This window comes from Grus americana, chromosome Z (assembly GCF_028858705.1).
Source record: "Grus americana isolate bGruAme1 chromosome Z, bGruAme1.mat, whole genome shotgun sequence".
NCBI classification, from domain to species: domain Eukaryota; kingdom Metazoa; phylum Chordata; class Aves; order Gruiformes; family Gruidae; genus Grus; species Grus americana.
In genome coordinates this window covers 6175397-6202228 of record NC_072891.1, presented here as the reverse complement: position 1 = coordinate 6202228, position 26832 = coordinate 6175397, and the positions used below count along the sequence as shown (strand labels likewise).

Genomic DNA, 26832 nt, shown 5'->3' with positions numbered 1-26832 from the left:
AATGTGATGCATGATGCAGATAATACCAACAGATAGAAAAAGGAAAACTAATAATAAAACACAGGTTTAAGATTATGGTTCAAATGCATACACCAGTATTCTTCTATATTATCTATTTCTCATTTTAAATGATGATGAATATGGAACACAAACATAGGCAATTTAGCTATGTCTACACAGTAAGTCTGAATACCCTTGGAGACAGTCTTTTGAGACAAATTGTACTGGTTCCAGATCATTTTATATGAGTTGTTTATCCAGTCTCAGATAAGGCTAATAAATGTATAGAGAATGATGAATGAAAGGCAGTGGTGACTATTTAGCTATCAATCATATTAATTTTTTGAAAAATGATGATTTTGGAGCTCAAAACCAGATGTGGCTTGTTCAGTTCAATCCAAATATATTACCTTGTATGGAAAAATGAGAACTAGAAAGAAATTAGGGATGGAGATAACATGTCTTAGGTAATAGTAGAAATTATCTAGGAACCTTTTATACTCTAAAAATGAATTTGAATAGTACTTTTGTAGCAAGATGTCCCTCTCCTGATCTAGTAGATGTGTCCCATCTTTGTCTTCTTTCACGCTGTCATTACTAATTTCATTTTTGTACCTTGAAAACCAATATAATATTCTTTACCACACAGATATTTTTGGTAGATATTATATAACCTTAAAATCTTTTTCAGTCACATTTTATCTTTTTTCTCAAATTCACCCACACATTTCCACCACTTTATTAAAGATGAGTTTAAATGTGTTTTATTTGATGCATTGGTGAATGCATTTCTTCATTACGAAACCTCATGGAAATTCATGTGCTTAATGTGAAAGTGCCTCCCATCCCACACCCATTTCAATTAAAGTGTGACATTGACACAGCCTTAATGCCATCAACTGCTCATTTGACACAAACTCATGCAGTGATATCTCACCAAAACAGGAAGCTGCTTTCGCATCTCGTTTGCATTATGTATTCATTTTAAGATTAGTCACATGGCTAATGAGCATCTTGGAGGCTGTCCAGTTTGCTACACTATGTCATGCTTCCTTTCCTGCCACTCTGCTGCCATTAACTCTCTGTGATATTGCCAAAGACTGTACGGAGTGTAAATTGCTCTTATCCTTTTGTTCCAGAAAATGATCACATCCACTGCCACTTGGAAATTGTTCCCATTGTTGACTGCAATTAAATATTAAATGCACACTGAAATAATTTCATTTACATGAAGTGCTAACCCCTGAAATTTTGCCCACATACGGTCTAATACTAAAAGAATTTCCTCCTTCCCCTCCCCATTTACTTACAAAAATGATATGTTTCTGTCTCAAAATTCTGAACTGCAATGTTTATAGCAAGCTTAAAATACAGTCATTATTCCCGCTTTATCTTGAAGTGGCATTAAACTCAAAGTGACACCATTAAAATTAGCAGTTTAAGTAGCATTTAACCTTTTAATCAATGTTTGCTCTGTATTTTGAACAAATACTGACACATCTATTTGTGTATTTACGTGTATGCACATTTAGTTATATCTTTATATAATGTCTGCAGTCTGAGTTTCTCAAGATTTTATCAGCTTTTCTAAACTAAGACAATCAGCTAAAATAAAAGGCAGTTTCATACATTAGAAGGGACCATTTATTGAAATCATTTATTTTGACATCGTATGTCTGATCCACGATGTACAGAGGACTTCTCTGAGTAAATTCCTATTGGGGAAAAAAAAGTACCACTTTAAAACAAAACAAAACAAACAAATCAATAAACAAATAAACAAAAAAACCCCAAACAACACAAAAGCAGCCTCCTCCCTCAAATAAACTCATACTAGTCTTTGAAAAAGTCTTGGACTTAAAAAAGTGTTGGACTAACCATCACAACATCCAGTAAATTCTTCAAAAGTGTAGCTACTCCTATAAATTATAAACACAGAAAGAAAAACATGTGAATAATGCTACATCTATTTGCATAGTCTTTTAGGATCAAAATTAGCACATTTTAAATATATCTATTATGACATACAAATCTATAAGCACATGTATCACATAATGTAGCAATTGAAATATCCTTTTAACAAAAAAATCTGCATCATCTCACAGTAATGGCAGCTTTCTGTGATCAAGATCCCCTGTAATATTTTGAAAATGTCAACATATAACAGAATAAAGTTGTAAGTATAAAGCACCATTATATTAGAATTGCATATTTCTACTATATTGCTAGAGATATGAGTTACTGTAGAAAAAAGAAAACCAATGCATTAGTAACATAACATCAAATGACAATGAAAAGGAATGATAGGGAAAAAAACATGTTCCTAAGGACTGCCTCAAAAAATGGAAAAATAACGCCTCTGAATTTTTAAAGCTACATGATTATTACTGCACAATGTTTAGGATAAATTCCTAACTCTGTTTTTGGAGGGAAGCAGGAGTGAGAAGGGGAAGAATGTTCGGCAGCATATTAAAGTGAAAGGATTCCTCTGTGTTCGCTGATTAGTAATAGTAAGCAATTTTCACCATAGCCTCATGTTGGACTAGACAAAAGAGAAGTGTTTTCTCATCTTTAGACTCCCCTTAAAGCTCACTGTCTTTTCGGTTTACAGATGAAGTATAAAATAAAATAAGGAGAAAAAAAATTCTTCTAAAAATCTTCAAAAGTCAATTGCCCATGAGTATGCTTCTGTCAAGAAAGGAATAGGTCAGGACAAGAAATGTGTTCTTTATACCAAAAGAATCAAACTTCAGAACATTTCTTAGAACTGAAAAGAGTTAGGCTTTTATGAAATACAATATGAAAACCTCTTGGCAGCTATTTATTTTTAAGTCAAAGCAAAAACTTTGTAGATTCCTTGTTTCAGGTTTTTTATGTGTTCCTAACTGATCACACAAGATGGTTTCATGGGTCCTTTGTAGGGACAGAATGTGATTTGGTTCTGCTTTTCCACTAGAATATCAACCAGATTATATCAGTCCTATGCTCATGTGCTTTGGGAATGGTTTATTCTCCCTTGCCTTCTTTACCTAGGTGCAAATATATTTCAAAAGAATCTACAGAAATGAAAAACAGCTGACATTATTATTCCGCTCTCATGTCAATGCTTAAAGTGGACAGAGAAAAGTTAAAATGGACAAAGTTATTGTAAAAATAGGAGTGTCAGTGAAGTCTTTCCCATGAAACTGAAACTGATAGACTTTTAAATTAAACAGACAATTATGTTATTTACAAAATCACCTCCATTTTACACTCCCCCAACCCCCGTTTCTATTAGGACAGCTTTTAGAAAAAGCCCTATCAAATGCAAGAAAGTACGGCATCCATTCTGACAGCACTACCTACTTAAATCACGGCTAACTTCGCACAGTGAAGTGTCGTGGTCACTGCTGCCATAATTTCACGCCATAGAAAACATAGTGAGTGGAGTTGCTAGCACAAGATAAGTAGGAAAAATATGTAATTATTTATTAGATTCTTAAGTCCATGTAAAACAAAAGAAACAATAGACTTTATCTTAAAGCTCAGCCGGAGAATAGGAGACTCAGCAGGTTGGTTAATACTGAAAATCCGTGGCTTATCATTCAAACACATCATAGAACTTTTATTGTTACTTCCAGAGAATATCACCCTCTCAGTGACACCTATGGAAATTGTTCCTTTAAATGCCTCCCCCCCGCAACAAAAACAAAAAAACAAACAAAAAAACCCCCCAAACAAACAAAAAAAAACCAAACAAACCCATAGGTAGGCAGAATATGTTATTTTTAAAGAAGTACACTAATCACTAGTCACTATGCCCAGAGAAGTTCAGAACAGCTCATGAGTTCCATAACTAGGATACATATTACTGAGGAATGAAAGCAGACTAAAATGTATGACACAAAAGAAAGGCAATATATTGATTTTCAGAGAGATCAGTAATATCAGAGACAACTGAAAAGCTATGTTCAATTTTCTGCTTTGCCACTCTGCCAGAGTGAAGGTACGTTTCATACGCAGCTTGTTTTTTTCTTTCCTCATCATCTGCTGCTGAGTTTCTGTGAGAAACAAAACTCCGACTAGACAGATCACTGCTCTGCTCCAACATGGTAACTTCCCCATGACACAAAGCATCTGTTTGTGGCTAGCTCCTTGCGGCCTTTGAGGAATAATGTCTCCTCTGGCAGCTCCTGGCATCAGCATAGTCTTGGCCCTGAATATGCTCATTCTGGATCACCTAATATTTTTTTAGACTGATGTAAAATAATTAAAATTTAACTACCAGTAGGTATGCAAAAAAACCCATCAAATGTATTCTGTGATTTGAGACAAGGGGCTCAAAAGTAGTAAAAACAATCTCAGCAGTATAATTTTTTTCAGTGTATTGAGATATTTAAATGTATTTCTTTGTTGTTACAAGTCAGATAACAAATGATTCCTTCTATTTTTTGGGGGGGTTTATGTCCAATTCTGAGTGGTCATACCACAAATTTCCCCAAGAGGAAGCATACATACTTAGCCCAACATTATACTTTGCTGTTTTAGCTTGTAAATAGACAGGATTCTCTCAGACATTCATTCTCAGGATGTCCTCAGCATGAACTGAGAGACTGAAGTGCTGAACAGATAAAACTCAGGGTTGCAATTTCAGTTCTGCCTCTAGCCAGCTGTGTGAGTTTGAATTCAATATCTCATTTCTCTGTTCTCTGTCTCCTTCTCTTTTCTCCTATGTAGAGTGTTGCTGTTACCGAGTAGAAGCTGTCTCTTACTCAAGGAGACCTTCATCCTTATTAAGTCCTTTAGGTATTCCTGCAGTATGTACTTATAATGCATCATAAGCTTTCCTTCTCTTTATAATTATCTATTATTCATACTGTGGTAGTGTCTAGAGACCAATAATTTAAGATGATGACAAGATACAATATATGGATAAATACAGATGGCAGGTGGATAGTTAATAATAAAGATGGGTGTATGTACATAACTTAATGGTGTCAGTAACTACTAATGCTCCTCTTTTCCAATTAGATCTAATGATTATATTTTCCTGAGTGCAACAAATGAATTTGTAACAATTCCATAGTAGCTTTGCCTTTAGAGTTGACACATCTCATTTTTATTTTGTAATATTTTTAATGCTTATAAAGTTACTAGTGGCATTGAGAGTTTATGTATATATTATTTTTTCATCATTAAAATACCACAATTTACCAGGAGTTCATATCCAAGAAATGTGGAATACTATAGAAATAACAGATTAAAATAAATACTACTCTTAGCTGCTCTACTTAGCAATGAAGTAATTTTATAGAGGTTAAATCTAGGTTTGAAATATTTGAAAATTTCAAAGATAACAAAAATATTGTTTCGTGTTGTTTTGGCTGAGGTGGTTGGAAGCCCCCTCCCCACCCCCTTTTTTTTTTCCCCAAAGTGTTAATGTTTTTAATGGCTCCCACTTATCAGGCCTAGATTCTGCCGTCTTCTCCAAGGTATAATTAAATATTATACATGGATTGTCTCTATAAAGGCAATGGCTTTTTAGTATAAGTAAAATTAACTAATAAAGCCACCCTTAAATGAATAAACATTCAGTTCTGATTTCTACCTGAACGTGACATACATTTTTTTACTACATTCATTCATATTAATAATTATAGTAGTGCTCAAAAGGTGCTCAACAGCAAGAAAAAAACTAGTCTTTTGGCAACCATTCTTGACATCATAGAGTCATAGCATATTTGAGGTTGTCACGGACCTCTGGAGGTCACCTGGTCCAAACCCTTGCTCTAGCAGGTCCACCTAGAACAGGCTGCCCAGGACAATGTCTGTACAGTTTTGAGTATCTCCAAGGATGCTCTCCTGTACTGGGGAGCCCAGAACCAGACGCAGTGCTGCAGGTGGGGCCTCAACAGTGTTGAGCAGAGGAGAAGGATCACCTCCCTCAATCTCCTTTCAACACTCCTCCTAGTGTAGGTAGGGATACCATGAGCCTTCTTTGCTGCAAGGGCACATTGCTGATTCATGCTCAACTTGATGTCCACTGAGTGTTCAGCAGGATGTGAATAGGTGATATGCCAAATAAAACAACAGGAATCCGGAGCTGTTCAAGGCATTAAATTACTTGGGTTTATACCCTGTAAATATCTTCCAAATTTGTACCCAATTTAGAAGGGTGAAAAAAACATTTGAAATATTTTAATGAGACACAATTTTTGCCACAGCCTTTTTGAATTAATTGCTTTCAAAATAAAAATTCAGTTCAGTCAACTAGAATTAATCGCAAATCTCTCTTCCAGCTCACTGTCCCATTGTACTCCAGCCATATAATCATGCAATGATCAGCATCTAAAGAAGATGACTTTCAGTGTATTGCAGCTATATGTGAATATTTATGATTAGTTAAGTTTATAATGCAAGTATTAACAAAGTATGTGATCCCAGACCACGACTCCAGTATATTAAATTCATTATGTACTTGATTTTTCTAGAGAAGGTCAACTATGAGTTTAGAAGTGGAAAATAGTACTAAAATAACAAAACTTTTAAAAACACACTCCAAACTGGAATTTTTTAAATTATTTGAGTATGTTGAAAGATTGTTTTATATCTTGTAAGATTTTTTGTTTCTGTGATTATATTTGCACAGCCATTAATAGTTACAGACCATAAAGCCACAAATCTGTTGTACAGAGCATTTCAGTAAGAAGTAACTATGCTATGACCATGACACAATTTAATTGTCATTACAAAATTAAGATTTAATCTAAAATTTACAAATCTTATTTCTAAGTGCTATTTAGGAGCAGCTCCTCACTCTATGACAATCTTGAATAGGCAGAGATTGAAAGGGATAAAGAGAGAATAAAAACTTTACTTACCTATAGTTGGATCATGATAGTCAGGGAACCGATGGCTTATGAACTGCATTGTCATTGCTGGAACAGAGAAAGACAGAGGGAAGAAAAAAGAATGATACTACTGTCTTTAAATTACAACTACTGTCTTTAAATTACACCTGAAAGATTTATTTTTAATATTGCTTGATTTTTTAGCCAAGTTTTCTTTTTTTTTGGGGGGGGGGGGTGGGTTTGTTCTGTGGGTTTTTTTTTAAGGCTGCATTAGAATTCCACTATAGCTGCTATTTGGCAATTTTTTTTTTTTTTTTTTTTTAAGTACTGCACTTGAATGATAACTATCAGTCACAACACGTCAAATCAAACATGAGATTCTACTTTATGTCTTGAAAATCTTGGTTACCTTCAACAGCAGAGGTCATGAACAAGAAGTGCAACATTTTAAAAATTCTGTGTAAAATACACCCATTTTTTAAGTAGCATTGCTTTAGTTTAATATTTGCCTTCCTTATATTTTCAAGAATCAGAGGGTTAAGGAGATAGTTTTACAAAATGATACAGACAAGGAGTATTAAACATTTATTAGCATGTTAATAAATTATTGCATCTTTAGTGTAGACAAATATAAATGTTAAGAAGCAACATTATAAATTCATAGTAACTCAGAGAGGGTAACTGTATAAAAAAAGCTCATTCAGTCTATACATATTCTTGGGGAATAAATCTACATGCGGTGACACTCATGTCTTCTATATTATCTGTTGTCAGATGCTTTACTTTTAAGTACTGTGTATATTTGGACACTTTCATTTCCAGGACACCTGGTTTTTTAATCACGACAGATTTTTAGGCACCTCCATCTGATAACTGTTAGTGGTTTATAAAGAATAAATTGGTGCCCTATGTGATGTGCCTAGTTTGCTCTGAGAAGCAGAGGCACCTAGCAGAGATGTTGTTCATATGGTTTATGCCTACACATTTTGAGCTTTCTGAGGAACTGTACCACAAATTAATTTATTTCACTACCTGCTGCTTTTTCTTGCCAAGTTTTTTTGTTGTTGTTTTTGTTTGGGTTTTTTTTTGTTTGTCTGTTTTTAAAAAAGCGCAAACTACTCTATATCTGATCTCATTCTGTTTCCTTTTGGGGCTATGCCTGCGTCACAAAATCTGTTGTTACAATTGAAATGGAAACTCTCAGAGGACACCCAGAACTTATGGTAAACATTCTTCCTCTCTCCTGAGACAGCGGCAAAACAATACATCGTTTATATCCTCATTAAATCTACGGGATCTAAGAGGACTGAAATAATTTAGAAGCATCATACTGACTTTCAGCTGTAACATGCAATATGTTAGCCACTGGGATGTGTACAATTTTTACCTCCCAGACCACTATCTGTGAATATGCATCATCAAAACTTTCCTAAGAACCTAGGCTGCACACAGTGCTTTAGATGGAGATCTGAGGAGAAGGCCATGTCTTGCAATGTCAAGTGTAACAATACTGACGGGTATATACATCTGATCCTAGTCTCAGTCCAGAGCTCTACATAAACTGATTTGGCTATGGATAAGAAGAATCTGGAGAGGTACAGAATTTGAAAAAGGTTTTCACAGAAGCACTCTACATAGTGAAGTGAAAACATCTTATAATCAGCGGGGTGGGGAAATGGTGAATAGAAGTTTCCTTTTACATTTTACATTTTGTCCCACAACTGCTTCCATGACAGCCTTTTGTCAAAGGCTCCTCCTAATCACCAGGCAATTCACCTCTTTGGCTTCTTCAGTTCTTGTCACCTCTTGCACGGTGATTAGCACCCTCTGCTACATGGTTTTGTTTTCTCAGACAGAAGGAATTAAGGTACACTGTCTAATCTTTTTTATCACTGAATTACAATGTAAAATAAGGAAACTGGGGTATAAGAGTTGGGAATTGCAATTCCTCTTACTCTGAGTGGTTTTTAAAATAAGAATTAACATTTTTGTTAAACATAACTGAATATTAGTGCAGCAAGTATTGTCAGAGCAGGTATAACAGTCCACTTCCCCTAAGGGAAAGAAACAACTAGGTTTTGACTTCAAACAGCAAACCGCTTACTCCATGAGGATGGAGGACAAGGAAGTTGCAAAACATCAGGTCTGAAGTACAACAACAGCCATGTCCAGATTTGCCAGATATTCCAGAGTCTTGGATGGTGCATATGCAGAAATTAGTTCTGAATGATAGTCAGAAGTTCTGAATGATGGTCAGAAGTTGATGGAATGCTTCCCAGAGCAAAAGAAGGGTCAATCACTACTGACATGAAACCACACAACTCAGCTGTTGTGTGGGATTTTAATTTGGGAATTAGAATCATAGAATGATAGAATCATATGATAGTTTAGGTTGGAAGCGACTTCAAAGCCCATCTAGTTCCAACCCCCCTGCCATGGGCAGGGTCACCCTCCACTAGACCACGTTGCCCAAAGCCCCATCCAACCTGGCCTTCAACACTTCCAGGGATGGGGCCTCCACAGCTTCTCTGGGAAACCTGTGCCAGTGCTTCACCACCCTCACAGTAAAGAATTTCTTTCTAACATCTAATCTAAATCGACCCTCCTTCAGCTTAAACCCATTCCCCCTTGTCCTGTCACTACACTCCCTGATAAACAGTCCCTCTCCAGCTTTCCTGTAGGCCCCTTCAGGTACTGGAAAGCCACAATTAGATCTCCCCAGAGCCTTCTCTTCTCCAGGCTGACCAACCCCAACTCTCTCAGCCTGTTCTCACAGGAGAGGTGCTCCAGCCCTCTGATCAGCTTTGTGGCCTCCTCTGGACTCTCTCCAACAGCTCCATGTCTCTCCTGTACTGGGTCCCCCAGAGCTGGACGCAGTACTCCAGGTGGGGTCTCACGAGAGTGGAGTAGAGGGGCAGGATCCCCTCCCTCGACCTGCTGGTCACACCTCTTTTGATGCAGCCCAGGACATGGTTGGCTTTCTGGGCTGCAAGCGCACACTGCCGGGTCATGTTGAGCTTCTCATCAATCAATACCCCCAAGTCCTTCTCCTCAGGGCTGCTCTCAATCCATTCTCTGCCCAGCCTGTAGCTTTGTTTCAGATTGCCCCCACCCATGTGCAGGACCTTGCACTTGGCCTTGTTGAACAAGACCTGCTTACAATCAAATCTGTCTGGGGTCCCCAGCAGGACAGCTTGAATACAGTGTCTTCTTCACTGATACCAACATCAGCTCCAAAGTCAGTTTCCAGAGTGAATTAATTTTGAAAACTAATAAAAAAATGATATGAGTATTCCATACTGCTTTATGTAAATATTCTTCTTGGTCACTCCTTTTTTCCTCATCTATTATCTTTTTTTTTTCCATATAAATTAACACTTACACCTAACAAATCCAAGCTAACATCAGATATTATTATGACTATTTTCCTTTGGAAATCCAAATAATATTGTTCCAAATTTTTACAGATCAATAAATTAGGGAACTTAAAGTCTAATTTATGCCACACACAAAGCCCTATATCAAAATGTGGCTTTAAAGCAGGATATTAAAACTGAATAAATGGATAAGACTGATATTTGAATAAATACATATACATGTAAAAGCAGAGTCAGTTAAAAAATGGTAAAAAAAAAAAAAGGAAAAAGAAGAAATCCACACACATTTTAATCCATAGCAGATATTGTGAAACATTTGAATTGCAAGTTGCCTGAAAATTTTTAATGAATATTTTATAACACTGTGAAGATCATTCCATTTAAATGGGACATGTACATCACATGGCAACTATGATAAGTAAAAGGATCATTGTTTTAGATGAATAGTATCTTCTTTATATCCATCTGTGGCTAAGCAAATGTAGATTGCCTCAGTTGAATAAATGTAAGCCTGATATACATGAGTTTGTAACTTTAAAGTTCTCTTATGTTTTCAAGAATAAAAAAGCAGTTCAGATCCTGCATTTATTTTTCAGTTGTTTCCAGTTATGCTTATCCCATGTTCATTAACTATCTGGAAAGGTATACATGATACCTATGCAGGTATGTATATATTTTCTATGAATAATAAACTTAGTCCTGTCCACTACTTTCAATGTAATTCCCACTCTCTTCCTAATAATATTTTATTTACCTCCCAGTAGGAAATGCCATGCTTAGAAAAAAGCTGAGATTATATAATTTATTCTAAAGTATCCTTTTGATCAGTGCAGAAATATTAAATTTCATGTAAGGAATGTATCAACTTTTTAAAATATGTGTGCCTGCGTGGGCGAACATGCCAACAGAAAACATGCTTCAATACCCGTGCAGTAGTGAAAACAGATAGAATAGAATCTCACCATCCTTCTTATTTGTTCTAAATTTTACTTGTACCTACAACTTTGAAAGCAGTCCTATACCTATCTTTCAAGGCCGGAGAGTGCATTACGAGCTTACACAATATTCTTTATGGTAATAGTATCCCTGATGTGAACATCTCATCCTGAGCTTCCTAACCATCTTTATTCACCCAAGAACTTCCACATATTCATACTCTTCTGGATGCTGTGTATGATAATGTATTAATCTGTTTCCAAAAGAATCTTTATCACAAAATCCTACACTTTAAAAAGTCTAACAAAATGATCACAGTAGTTGCAACTCAGAGATCTATGATTCCATACGGTTGATTCACTTTAGTTTACATCTACTATTCCAGTGGATCTTTAACTTTTGTTTTTTAAAATATTGAGGTTTCAAAGATACCAGCATAGAAGATGGGCTTAAACATAATATAATATGGTAAAGTTAGTGGACTTATAGATTGGTTCATGAAGTTCATGAGAAAAGAAGAAATCACTTATTATTAGCATGGAGAAGGAAGCTATAGAGTCTAAACCCAGAACAACAGCTCATATTAACAAAGTATGTACCATAGGAAAAGAGTGTCACAGAAAAGAAAAAGTTATAAGTATGTTAAAAGTTTAAGAGTCATCCTTGCCTCTATCAATCTGTAAAATGAAATAGCTTTCTAAAAACATGGACAGGGCATGTTGAACATACCTGACTTTCTTCTTTTGATAAGGTGTTGTATATAACTAAATATGTAAAAATGTTACAGTATCAAAGTTAGACTATTTCAGAAATGAGACAAGCATTTTATTATTACTATTTTATCTCTGAAATACTGGATAGTTTGAACAGTTCTGGTCTGTCTGATGGTTTCAAACCCACAAGACCCCAAACATATGATCTTTTCAAATGTTCATGCCTGAAAATCAGAATGCTGACTTCTGTTTCATGGGCTTGGAAAAATGATGAACATCCTTATAACTAACTCTTTTGGAGCTCATTCCTGAATTTTTAGATTGACTTGTCAAGTAAAAAGTTATTTGCACTCATTCTTCTGCCCATTGAATCTTATCAAATAGACTTTTTATTAACAATGTGCAAACATATACATGATGAAGAACTAGAGGTGAACACAGTAGTTTTGTAGTTTTTCCAAAATCTGCTCTCTGAGTTGCGTTAACACCCACAGCAGGTTTGAATGGCTGGAGACACCAATAATGCTAGACTATATTGGGGGGGTGGGCGGGAAGAAAAAAGTTAGAAAAATCTCTCAATACAGTCTCAGGAAGATTTCATGTACATTCAGTTTCTGCAAGTTTAATAAATCAGTGTAAGAGACAACCAAGAAAAATAAAAGCTATTAAAGCTAAAGAGAAATTTTGCTGTAAAACAAATGGGAGACACTAGCTATGAACAGATTTAGGCTATGAATTAGAAAATATTTCTAGGCACCACATGAGGGATTTTCTGAAACAGAATTCAAACATAGATGTAAGAGGCAAGAAATGTCTTTCATTTTAAGGTGCTTCCTAAATGAAAGGATTGCCTTGAATCAGTGACACAGAAGGTTCTTTGGGAGAATATTCCCCTGCATTCTCAATTTCAGGTGGGGAAAATGTTAATTTAATGTATGATATTTTAATATAGATAGCATCTATAATCAAGTTTTCAGCTATCAGTGATGAAAATGAATGTTTGCTTTCCTAAAATACTATGTGCTTTTGATCTCAAATGTTTTACAAAAACCCTCTTATTTTCCAGGGAGAAGTTTCCATATGGAAGACACTGCCTTGTAATAACCAATGACCCTATGTTTATGATATACTTGTGTAGGGAATAAACCCCACAAGAATCCGACAGAGCGTCATATACAATTCATGCAGTCAAAGACAGCCCATCTGCAGTCTTTGCTGTTTTGTACAAAACGTGTTGCACTTCTGAGGTAGTGCACTGTTATCTTTTTTCGTACCCCTTACTAAGAAATCTTATGAGATAGCAGACCTCTCTATCAGTCGACAGCTTTCCAGGTCACAAAGGACTATGTGATTTGAGTATACAGTATATTTCCTCTGTTTTATTCGTATTTATTTTATCTACACATGCTGCATTTAGATCGCATTACATTTTAGAATAAATAACTGACAGCAGTAGTCACCTGAACCAAAACAAAAGGACCCAGAATGATGAAATAATGTTGTTACATTCAAGTGCTTCGCATCAGCATGAACCAAAATCACTAAACAACAGCTACAACGTCAAAGGTAAGAGAGGTTGTGTGTTGTCAGTGGAGAGAAGATCATCCAAACCAGCAGCCTTCCATGATGACATATCTTGATGAGATGGAGACCAAAACCCTTATCTGGAAGAGTATGTGAGTGACCTGCCTCACACTGAAATCAATGGGATTAGCCATTTCCCGTAGTTATGTGTTGTGTTAGATCTGAGCATTGAACATCCATAGTGGCTGAAGGTTATGTCTATCAGAAGGTGTATGATGTCTATCTGAGAAGTATCTATTTTGGTGAAAAAGATGAATGAGAAGAGTGATGTTTAATGCAGGGTATTAGAGAGTTTTATGAAATTTTAAGAGTAGAGGAAAGGTAAGTAGACATACTAGGCAATACTATCTAGCAATAAAATATTTTTGCACATTGAGTATAGTTAACTGTATCATTGTCCCATAACATGGTAAATGGCAAAGTGTATTGCTGGATTAAAAATCTGGATTTTTTTTTTTTTTTAAACTGGTTCTAATAAACTCAAAGATCTCACTCCACAATAAGACACTCATCTTCATACTGCTGGAGGATGTGAAGATTTTCAAGCAGAAGTTATATTTTATTTTGTTCATATATGCTTCCCAAAACAACCACTACGGACTAGATTCACTGATAGGATAACAGCCTAAAGGCACCTTTGTTCTGACTTCATACAGCCATTTTTACATTGTTATACCTGCTAAGAAATAGGATAAGAGTGTTGCCACACCATTTCAGGAAGGAATGCTACAAGGCCTGTGAGCTGCAATTATTAATCTTTTAGGTATTACGATGTATTATTTATGAATGTTGGCTGTGAAATGAAGGCAAGATAAATTTTATTTCTCTGTGTTAAATTCATTCTGGTGTATTAGAAAAATACAGAAGCTTGCTGTACAACGTGTTCTGTATGCTAGGCTGCTGATACAGCATTGCTTTTTACATTTCTTTGCTAAAGTAGTAGGTGTTTTGTTCACCTACCAAAGCTGAAGTCCACAGCAAAGAGTGGTAAGCAGCAGAAGGGCAGAGTTTTAAAAGTCCTAAGTCTTTTAAATTAAATCTGTCTTATCAGAACAAAAATGAAACACACAAAACCCCAGAACACGGAAATTTTAAAGAGAGAAAATTCAAGTTACGAGGATAGTCAAAACAGAAACAGGGAATTCCTCCTCGTCCGTTGAATTGTTACAGACAGATCCTTCTGTTAATTTGTGTTGACTTGGTCTTGGTTAAAGACTGAGTTGCAGAAAACACTGCACAGGCTTCTGTGGTCCTCTGAAAAATTATTTCCATCGCATCCAAGGCCTATCCATCTTCTACTTGCTCCTGTCAGTTCCGACTCTCACTGTCTTGCATCCCATTTCCTCTCTGGGAATCCACGCTTTCTTGCCAGGAAAGTCATGTTCTTTCTGTCTCTCCAGAGGATCCCAACTAGATCCCTCATTTCCTTGATAAAAAAGTGTAATGAACAAAACTACTAGGGAAACATCTTAAAATAAATCTCAAGAGGTAAACAAAATAAAATAAAAAACCATATATTTGTAGTGATTGAAATAGGAGAGCGACTTTTGTTGTTCAAACTGCAGAACAAGAAAAAGGCTTGTTCATATAGTTTTGTACCCTGTATCATTGTAGAGTAAGAACAGACTATAGTCAAAATATGTTAGAGTTGTTGGTGACAGAGCAAGGCAGAAAACAGCTTTCTTTGGAGAATATTCATGGGTTTATAATTTCTCCTCTTGCATCAGAAGGAAAAGAAGGACTCAATTCAGAAATTTATACATTGTGACAATATGTGGCCCCAGTGTAAAAGCAAAGAATTAGGAAGCAGATGAGCAGAATCAGTCCTCAGAAAGAAATGATAGAAAAAAAAAAAATTGTTTTGTTTTGGGACCCACCTTGAATGAATAAACAGAAATTACTAATCTCAGAGTATGTCTCAAGCTACTCTTTCTCACAGATGTAAAGACATAAGTTCTTACTATTTCTCTTCAAAGTGTGATCAGTGGAACAAAGACACATACTGGGTGCTCGTTACAGCTTTCCAGCAGGGACTGAAGCACAAAAAGAGAAATTGCACAAAAATTCATCTTGGACTTGATAAACTTTCAGGAAACATTCAGCAAAAGTGCTCTCACTGCAGTAAAGTTCCATGTCTTCTGATTCAGCACATTCTAGTGAAAAATGGTTGTACTAAAATGTTCTGACTAACATTAATATCTATATCCAGACTCGGTTCCTGGTGCAATGTAGGAAGGCAGAATGCACTGCATTGTAAAATTCACATTAAAAATACTGTTCAATGTTTAAGGAAACAGTGAAGCAGATGTGGCTTGTATTTATTCCCTGTATAAGAGACATCATCATAACATGATACAAATTAATGGTAATGACAAGGTAAATCACTACCACTTATGCACCATTTCCTCCACAGTATATCCCTGACTCCTACCAGAAAGGTCTCCTACAAAAATACTGAACATTTCCTACCCTGCTTAGCTTATATGACTTGACAAGGTGCATTAATAAACAGAAATTACTTCTGTCAAATGCTGCTATTAGCCATTTTCCCACTGTGTTTCTTCCATCAAGTTAAAATTTGTGAGAAAACATAATGTGTCTTCTACTGTGCTTCAGCTAGAAAATCCAATGGTAACTTAAGCCTTCCATTAGTGAGCAATCCAAAACATAATGACATAAAAAGGTTTTAAACCAGACTCCAGTATAATGGGACTTTTAAAACAGAATACATTGAATAATGCTAGAAAGACTCATTTTTTGCATATTATTTCAGAGAACAATAGACATGATCTTCCACCATTACAAATAGACAAGTTTCAATTAAAGTCAATTGGTAAATCTCCTAATTTTACAAAGGAAGTACAGCAAAGAAGAGAAAAATACAGGGCAGTTCTTTGTACAAGTGGGCCCTGGCTTGCAGCTACCGGTCTCAAGCATGACTACCTCACTGTGAAAAAGAGTTTCAAGGAAGGATAAAGTCCTTTCATTCCATGGAAAGAAATTTCTCAGTAACCACATTTATTTCTCTCCTTTTTTTTTTTTTTTAAACTGCTGACATGTTTTCATGTAATGATAACTTGAGATGCTCTGACTTGCTTTACTGCTGTTCCAGGTAGCAGTAAATTGACATTGTTTGCAGGTTTCCTAACATAAACTAGTGGTTAGCTCCTGTGATACCTTCCATGTGAAATTATACCTTATATGTCAAGCAGTGATGAATTGACAGTGACAGCAGCTATATTTTCTTGCGAGTGGGAGAAGAGTTGCTCTTCTGTAATGTGGTACCAACTTTTCAGTACTTCAAACCTATGGTCTGGAAAATTGATGACACATCAAACAGGAAGATACAATTCTTCAATTTAACCCCTCACAGAAGTCTTATTCGGGGTTAAAACACAGACCAGCTTTTTTTTTTTTTTTTTTGCTTTTTTTTTCCTTCTTACCAATGCTAGGATTTTTTAATATATCAATTAAAGTCTTACAAGACTTTACAGAGGATAACATCCAGACTCACAGATATTGTTGGCACCCAATTCCCTTTAACTTAACAGGGTTTAGGTCTTTACCTGTCCTTGCTGATCTGAACAATGACCTGTGTTTCTCTAAAAAAACCCCAGATCTGTTATTTAAAGGTATTGATGATTAGAATGAAGAACTCGTTTTCTGCTACTGAATGAAATTGCATTTAAATGAAAAAATTCATGGAGAGAAAATTGACTTTGATGAAATTCAGGAGAGGAAATGAAACCAAATAATGGTAAATTTACTGTTTTGGATTGATGATATTAAAATTATTCAAAGTACAGAAAAGATTTATTAACTTTATTGTTAAATATTTTATAGCATATTACCTATAGTTACATTTCTACTATAAATTATATGATTTATAGATAATTTTTAATAATTTTCATCTTGTTTTCCAAATTTTCTATTTACTAGGTGTGTTGGGTTTGCATGGCAAGGTTTTCGTAGTGGGGGGCGGGGACAGTTTACAGGGGTGGCTTCTGTGAGAAGCTGCTAGAAGCTCCCCCTGTGTCTGATAGAGCCAATGCCAGCCGGCTCCAAGATGGACCCGCCGCTGGCCAGGGCCAAGCCAATCAGCACCTCTGTCATAACATATTTAAGAAGAAGAAAAAAACTTAGAGAGAGAGCTTTTGCAGCCAGAGAGAGGAGTGAGAAGATGTAAGAAACTCTGCAGACACCAAGGTCAGTGCAGATGGAGGGGGAGGAGGAGCTCCAGGCGCCGGAGCAGAGATCCCTCTGCAGCCCGTGGTGAAGGCCATGGTGAAGCAGGCTGTCCCCCTGCAGCCCATGGAGGAAGGATGAGGGGGTGTAGAGATTCCACCTGCAGCCCATGGAGGACCCCACGCCGGAGCAGGTGGAGGCACCTGAAGGAGGCTGCGGCCCGTGGGAAGCCCACGCTGGAGCAGGCTCCTGGCAGGACCTGTGGCCCCGTGGAGAGAGGAGCCCACGCCAGAGCAGGTTTGCTGGCAGGACTTGTGACCCCGTGGGGGATCCACACTGGAGCAGTTTGCTCCTGAAGGTCTGCACCCTGTGGAAGAGACAATGCTGGAGCAGTTCATGAAGGACTGTAGCCTGTGGGAGAGACTCAGGTTGGAGCAGGGGAATGATGAGAGGAGTCCTCCCTCTGAGGAGGAAGGAGCGGCAGAGACACCATGTGATGAACTGACCGTAACCCCCATTCCCTGTCCCCCTGTGCCACTGGGGGGAGGAGGGAGAGAAATGGGGAGTGAAGTTGGGTCTGGGAAGATGGGAGGGGTGGGGGGAGATGTTTTAAGATTTGGGTTTATTTCTCATTGCTCTACTCTGTTTTGCTTGGTAATAAATCAGATTAATTTTCTCTCTAAGCTCAGTCTGTTTTGCTCGTGACGACAATTAGTGAGTGATCTCTCCCTGTCCTTATCTCGACCCACAAGCGTTTCGTTATGCCTTTTCTCCCCTGTCCAGTGAAGGAGGGGAGTGACAGAGCGGCTCTGGGGGGCACCTGGCCCCCAGCCAGGGTCAACCCACCACACAGGGTAGTTTAATATGTTAGCTTTCTCTTTCAATGTAAAAGATAAACAACAACAAAAAAAATTATTTTGCTCAGAAATTGTCTGATCTATTCTTTAACATCCTCACATTTTTTCCAGTGATAACAATGGTGTTCAGATCATATTTAAAGGAAATATGCTAAGAAAGGTGGAAGCATTTCTGAAGATAGATCTGATAGATCAGAAACCTAACACCAGCACATTGCTAAAATCCCAATCAAAATTCAAATTCATCAAACACCTTTGATTATTCCCAGAATGCTGTCTCAACAATTTATTTCCTACTGAAATATTTAAACTTGTATTTATCTTAGTGGAGTTACTTATCTCAGTGGAGGTAAAAAACATATAATTTGCATTATAAGTTGAAAAGTGTTCTTCACTATCAACATGACTTTGAACTGAACATATTTTCCTTGTCAGATCTCAGAGATGTTTCTTTCTCAGCTAATTAGGCAACACTTCACAATGAAGTCAAATATGACACACTATCAGTTATACCAACATGAGTTCTTAATGTCTTTTCCACTGTAGTAGAAAAGTTTCCATAAGATTAAGGAAAGGTGAGGTTCTTCAGCTGGTGAGGCTCTTCAGTTGTTTATTCCCCTCTGCACAGACACATGTGCACACGCAAATCAAAAAGCCTGATAATTATGAACTGTTAACCAAAAAGCAAATCAAACATTTGAGAAAGCCTGGAATTGAGGATAACAAGATCTTCTGGATGGGGAAGAAGTAGTTCTGTTTTGCTACCAGCACCATGTAGAACATGGTTATGCAGGGAAAATTAAAACCCAAAGGTAAGAATATTGAAAAGAAATTGTTAAAATAAGACTCAAGTTCTAGGGCAATCCTTTTCCAATGTAAATCAACTCCTAGATTTATCACTGTTAGTCAAGACTCCTACAGTATTAAAATACGCACTTCAGCTGCAATATCATAAATGCACACAGGAGAGAAGCTATCGATTTGCACTGGCATACTCTAAAGGGCTGCAGGTTTTGTGTGCTGACTTTAGGTGGCTCCCAGCCATGAGTGCTGCCTCTCTAATTCCTCTGTGAGACACTGGACTCTTCCTGCTAACAGCTGATTTAGCCATTCAGCGAATTTAGCCATTTATGCTAAGCTAGTTATGCCAACACTTATGCTAAGCTTGAAAACTATTTCCCAACAAGACATCCTACAGTTCTAAACATTGACTTTAACATTTTAAGAACATGGAAAGGAATATAGTAACTAAATACCTAGAGGTGTTCAGATGCTCAAGTTCACAGATTCACAGATTCACAGATCGGTAGGGGTTGGAAGGGACCTCTGGAGATCACCTAGTCCAACCCCCCTGCTAAAGCAGGATCACCTACAGCAGGTTGCACAGGATCATGTCCAGGTTGGGTTTGAATCTCTCCAGAGAAGGAGACTCCACAACCTCTCTGGGCAGCCTGTCCCAGTGCTCGGTCACCCTCAGAGTGAAGAAGTTTTTTCTCATGTTCAGATGGAACTTCCTGTGTTCCAGTTTGTGCCCATTGACCCTTGTCCTGTCACTGGGCACCATTGAGAAGAGTCTGGCACCTTCCTATAGACACCCACCCTTTAGATACTTATTAGCATTGATCAGATCCCCTCTCAGTCTTCTTTTCCACAGACAGCCCCAGCTCTCTCTGCCTTTCCTCATAAGAAAGAGGCTTCAGTCCCCTCATCATCCTCATAGCCCTCCACTGGACTCTCCCCAGTAGTTCCCTGTCTTTCCTGAACTGGGGAGCCCAGAACTGGACACAGCACTCCAGATATGGCCTCACCAGGGCAGAGTAGAGGGGGAGGAGAACCTCCCTCGACCTGCTGGCCACGATCTTCTTAATGCACCCCAGGAAACCAGTGGCCTTCTTGACCACAGGGGCACTTTGCTGCCTCATGGAGAGCTTGTTGTCCACCAGGACTCCCAGGTCCTTCTCCACCAGAGCTGCTTCCCAACAGGTCAACCCCTAACCTGTATTGGTATTTGGGGTTGTTCTTCCCTAGGTGCAGGACCCTACACTTGCCCTTTTTGAATTTCATATGGTTCCTCTCTGCCCAATTTTCCAGTCTGTCCAGGTCTCCCTGAATGGCAGCGCAGCCTCCTGGTTTGCGGGCCACTCCTCCCAGCCTAGTATCATCAGCAAATTTGCTGAGGGTACACTCTTTCCCCTTGTCCGGGTCATTGACGAATATGTTGAATAAGACTGGAATATGACCAGAGCTGGAAAAAGACCAGAGCTGATTGTGAAGAAGAGAGCTCCAAAATGTAGAAAACAAAATGGACTTTGGAGACAAAACAATGGGAAATAATGAGCTATCTCAGAGGACAGTACTGGGTCTAGGGTCTCTGTTATTTTTACTTTACAAAGACTTAATAACCACTGTAAAATTACTTAAGGCTTAGGTGACCATGTGAATCTGGGGAGAGGTGTTTCTAGTTTTTGACTCTGCTGTTGGCTCTTTATCCTTTGACTATCATCAACATCTTTTTTTGCCTCAGCTTCCACACCTGCCAGAAAACCCATGGTATCAACAATATGGACAGAGACCTCTGAGATTTACAAGATTGCTGCATAATATCTGGCTACGAATGCATTCCTTAACTGTTCCTCTAAAATCAAGTTAGCAAAACCGTGAAATTTTTAAGAACAGATTTAACCAATCCCTTCAACATGAAGTTAGCTGGATGAAAGAAAGCAGGAAGCATAAGAACAAACACTTTACACAACAAATATGAGTTACTAGTACAGTGAAGATGAAAAGACTACCAAGTATAAGGATGAAAAATTAAAACAGCTACATAGCTTCTCATCCTCTTCACCTTCTCACAGTGCAAACCCGATTGGAAGTTCACATCTGCCACAAGCGCATTCGTATTGCTTGACACATGTACGCGCTACATTATGATGATATATTGACAGCGGGCACAGTTGCAAGACATGTTTGGGGGTGAAAGGTAGCACTTCAGGCACTGAAAGAGGTGATTTATTATAGCATTAGCCTGATGCTGAAAAGGTCAGAAAGCTACAAAACAGACACAAAAGTTCTAGAGGGCTGATTGTATTTTCACAGAGAAAATCTACATTAGCCTATTCAGGTTTGTACCCTCAACTTGAATAAGAAATGTTAAAGCTAGCAATACTAGCAACACGGAAAGACTTCACAATGTTTTTTTCCTACAGCTAGGAGGGGATGGCTCATGACCCAGGAATGAGCTTCAGAATACTCAGGCTCCTGGAATAGGCTGAGTCTCAGTCTTTCGTCCTTCTGGGGTAAGCTTACTTTCATGTATTTCATAATGAACTTTCTGTCCTTGATGCTCTTGTCATTTATTCTAGTGTGAACCTAGCTGTCTCAGGGGTTTATGGTGCTATGTATCACCCTAGCTTGATGGGTGACAGAAGCCGTATTTGGTGACCCTAGACTTTTCCATGCAAAATCAGCAACAAATAAAACAAAACAAACCCCTAAAACTCCTCCCCGCCCCCAAAAGCAAGCCAGAAAACACCACAGAGTGGACTTATAGGAATCTCAAAAACTTCCCTCATATTAGATGCAAAATTCATCTAAGGATTTCTGGAGCTTAATTGGGAAAATAATATATTGGGATGGGACTGATGAGTAAAAATAGTTGTTTGCACTGTGAAAAAAATCCTTAAAACCAAAAAGATCTTATTCAGGCCATAGAAAACATGGATATATTTAGCCATTTCTGGATTTTCCTAATTACTCTAGAAAGTTGTTCTGTAATCAGATTTCCTTAACAAAAACAATTTTGCCCCACAATTAGGACCTGTACTATGGAGGATCTGCTCCATCATAGGTCTGGGTTTAATGTTTTCCCAATCCCTGCAGTAATTATAACACTGCAATTTTGTCATGGTTCAGCAATGGTGACATAACTTAGTTCTCTGAAGATAAGGATTTTGGAGATGACTGGGAAACAACAGAGGAACTTTTTCAAGATCCTGATGAGCTTATGACTACCTAAAACACAAAGCAATCCACAGCTTTGGGTTATTACAGCTGGAACTGTTTCCTCATGCGTGCTAAGAAGTATTTTGGAGGACTTTTAAGGGCTCAGTGAAGAAGATGGTATTCAAGTACTCCATATCCCAACTGTTTGATGACACTGTGCTATGCTGATTCAGAAATGAGTCAGCTCAGTTACAAGAAAAGAGGAGAAACAGGTCTTTTTTGAAGGTACTTGCAGTGATATAGATGTGACAGAATGACTCATTTGTCATCAGTGTTTTAGTCAGCAAAGTCTTTGGCTCAATGGCAAGTATTTATAATTGGAAAATAAAAGGAGGCAATCAAAATCAAGTAAGCAAACAAGATTTGGATGTTAGACCTGTTCTATAACATCCAAGTATGAGGACATTCTGTAACCCCAAACACCATTTTAATACCAGTATCGTCCCGGTCCAACTCACTGTACAAAGTGCTTTATGCATTTCTGTCTGTTCCAGATGCAGACGATATAAGTTTGCTGCAGCACTCACCTAAGTGCAGAGTGATAAATCCCTGTCTATTTCCTCAGGAAAATATTTTTTTTTTCATTTGTAGCATTTCCTTCAGTACAGGTTTTATTTCAGTTTTAGGTGGCATGTCTGATAGGGCTTGGGACATTTTCCTTTGAGAGATCCTTCCATAAAGCTTTGGAAGGACATGAACCCAAGATCCACAGAAATCAATAGGAGCTATTCCATTTATATTAGTATGTGTTTCATTAAATTTTTACTACCACAATGCTCTTTCCCCAATGTTCTGAGTAGGAGTAATTAAATACCTTTCAAAATAAATTATAATGGGTGAAATTGTGATTCCACAAAAATAAATGGCAAACTTTTTTTTTTTTTATGTTATTTGGGTTGGAATTTCTGATACCAGTGAATGACTTTGCAGTTATTTGTCTTTACGTTGCATAAGTGAATACATTCACTACCTATAATTTTGCTTTGGTGTAAATATGTTTTCACACCTCAAAAGTTTGATGATTTTCTAAATTAAAAAAAAATAGAATACCTACAAACATAACATAATTTTTGCAGTTTTAGTTAAAAAAGAATCAACTAGTGATCTTATTATTTTTCACAGAGAAATGCCTTTTCTTGCAAAGAGAAAATTTTATAAACACTCAGCACTAGAACACAGCTATCTCTAGGAAGCTGTGTTATTGAAAGGATCCAAAATTTGAATGAAGTTTAGAAAGAAAGGGCAAAGTCTAATTATAATGATATGTTCTATTATAGATTTTAAAACCCTTTTTGAACATTGCCATCCACCTACATCTCAAATACATGCATAAATGCTTCATTGTGTGTTCAGTCCAAAGGTCTGACTAGCGCAGCACCTTACATCCAGCAGTAGGTAGGCAGGAGACTGTAAGACACTCAGCAGGTATAAAGTGATCTTTCCCGGTACGTACTTTTCTACTGCTAGTATTCAAAGTATTAGGCTCTGTCTCAACTAGCGATCACATCTGGACCAAGGTGTTGCACTCAGATTTCACATCTGAGCTATAGAATTGCATCTGGAAGTTTCATTGGCCCAACAGTCTATTCCTTATGAGGGTAGTTCTAAATTAGGCTATGATAGATATATTCATCTAAAACAAAAAGGATTGACAATTATATAGGATCTTCAAATCTGTGCACAGGTGAAATCCAAGCAAATATGGAGTATGTATGTGATGTTAAAATTATTTGCTGGCAACTGCAAATAGACTGATTTCACTTAATGATCAAATCAGCTGTTAATGACATTCAGGAGGCCTTGGTTCTCAGGTAGGTTTTTTTACTCATAAGGCAATAAAATGTTGATATAAATAGAGGCCAATATTTGCTGGGGGGGGGAGTGGGGGGGCAGGGAGTAAAAGATACCTACAAAACAACTTCACCTTCCAGTTTCTTATCAGTGGTCTAATCCACTAGATGCTTCATCAGGTAAGAGCTGAGGAGGCTACTGATCTTATGAGTGACTCCACGTTTATCACTTCCACTCTGTAGGTTGTGGTTTTTTCAAGTGTAGAATGGGCACAGTGTACTGTTCTTCTTTGCAACCTCAGTTTTGTGTTGTATTATAGAAAGACCTATATGAAAACTAAATTTTACAAAAAAAAAAAAAAATTGTATTTTTTATTATTATTTCATACAGCTGGTCTGCATTTGTGTTTATATAAATTGGGATAGGTGAAATCCTGAGTGCATTAAGGCCAGCAGGTGTGCAAGTGAATTTATCTTATTTTCTATGTGATAGTCTTCACTTTTCAGAAGCATTTGGTAACAGATTTCTCCTTATTCTGATACAACATTTGAACAATAAATTAATTTAAAATCTTAATATTTTTAATGTTGACAAGATGGCTGGAAAACAGACAGTAAAAATAAAGAAAGCAAAACCAATGGAAAATTATGACAAAGTAGAAGTGAACAAAGAAAAATTCTAGTTATCAGCTGCATATGTATACCAAAATGTATATATTTTATAGTGCATGTTCATTGCTATCTCCAATCATATAAGCTTTTGAAGTCAAAACTGGAGCATTTGTTTTACTTTAAAGGCAGTGGGGCTATTTGTATGTTTAAAGATAAAATTATGCTCATGTGAACTGTCAAAATTGGATATAATCTGCTAATTTTCAAAATTCAGCAATCCTCAGTGAGTTTGTACACTGTTGAAAATCGAATCAAACCAAACCAAACCAAATCAGAAACTATTCTTGGTAGAGCAAGATATTTAGAGAAACTGTTGTAAAAACTGTATATTTAGAAACTAAAGAGTAACATCAATTTAATATACTTCTGTATTTTAAAATATTATATTCAATGTATTTCTATTTAGAGAAAATAAACTTTATAAGAAACTGAATATTGAAATATACTACCAGCCTTGCATATCATCTTGATAAATGGTTAATATGGTGGGACAAATAAAACTGTCAGGTTTTTTACGTATATCATTGTAGTTGGAACAAACTGGATAAAATATGTTATGAAACAAAATAGAATTTCATAAAATCCCCAATTAAGACATGAAGTTACATTTCAGGAAGACTGCTATATGACGGTCTCTGAATTGGTTCATGAAGGCCAGTGGTCCTTCAGGGTATTAGCTGAAGAGCTAAATCAAGTATGGTATTAAGAAAAGACAAGTGTATCTCCCAGCATATAGGGTTCCTTTTCACCTATGTCAAAAACAAGCACTTGCACAGCTGCATGGAGGATAGTTTTGCCTTCTTGGCAATTTCAGCACTCTGAACAAAACAGCTTTTCTTTTGTTACCATAACAGAGGTCACATAAACAGAAGCTCTGACTAACCAAAGGGAGATAAATAACCCAGTGAGTGGGATGAGAAGGAAAGCTCTTTTATTAGTTTAAAGACTTCTGGAGCAGAGTTTATAGGGAAGCCAAGTAACAACTAGCAACAACATGAAATGTTTATGCATGTCTATGGAACCCAGTTATTCTTCTCTGTCTTTCCGTCTTCCCCTAATTTACTGTTCTAATCAATAGACCTATTTTCTGCCCTCTTGGATACTACCATCCCCCTTATGGGTTGATGTAGATAACAAACAGCTCTAGCCCTTGGCTTCACCAATACGAAACACTATGTACAAAATGAGTTACTGCAAATAAGGTAAAGGCTAGTGTCATAAAGCTGTCACCTTTACCTCCAGGATTTTCCTTCTTAATAGCCCTACACACTTTCTTGTTATCATACACTGTAATTTTTTTTCCTAAAACGCTCAAGCTGCTATTAGTCAGATACAAAATCATTCAGGAGCAGTAAGCAAAGGCATGTGTCCTTAATAAACAGCAGGGTAGACAAGAGCTGTCGGGAATTTTGGAGTTATTTCTGCCAAAGAAAGAGTCTGAGTCTACACTCCTTGGTGCTAATGATAAAACTCCTCAGTTAATCTGGGGAGGATCTGACTGAAATCTTTACTAAATACTCTTAGGTCATTGGGACACTGAAGCAATTGTATTTGAATCTACAGCTGGGTATTTATCTAGATGTGTGTATCTCTGCTGCCACCCTACCTGTTTTTTAAATTACAGCTTCTTATATCGATCAAATTAATTCAAAATTTCATAACTTATTTTATTAAATTATCTCAACACAATTCCCTTTCACTTCAACAACATTCCCTTGTATTACTTATGTGTACTTTCATGCCTCAAAAAAGTCACAGATGAACTGTCCTGGACACCTACAAGGACCTGAATTTCAACCCCTTTCCTAGGAATAAACACCATCTTACAATTCTTCAGAAGAGTTATTTTAATTCCATTTTTACTAATGTAATGGTCAAACAGCATG

At 37.1% G+C, this 26832-nt stretch overlaps 1 protein-coding gene across 1 annotated transcript in view; it reads right to left on the bottom strand.

Annotated features, from left to right (window-relative positions):
- Window positions 1–26832, bottom strand: part of RIT2 (Ras like without CAAX 2) — a 190629-nt gene that overhangs the window by 127078 nt on the left and 36719 nt on the right. Inside the window, exon 2 of the mRNA XM_054810535.1 lies at window positions 6861–6917. Within this exon, the coding sequence (XP_054666510.1) occupies window positions 6861–6917 (57 nt within the window). The remainder of the gene's footprint in view (window positions 1–6860; window positions 6918–26832) is intronic.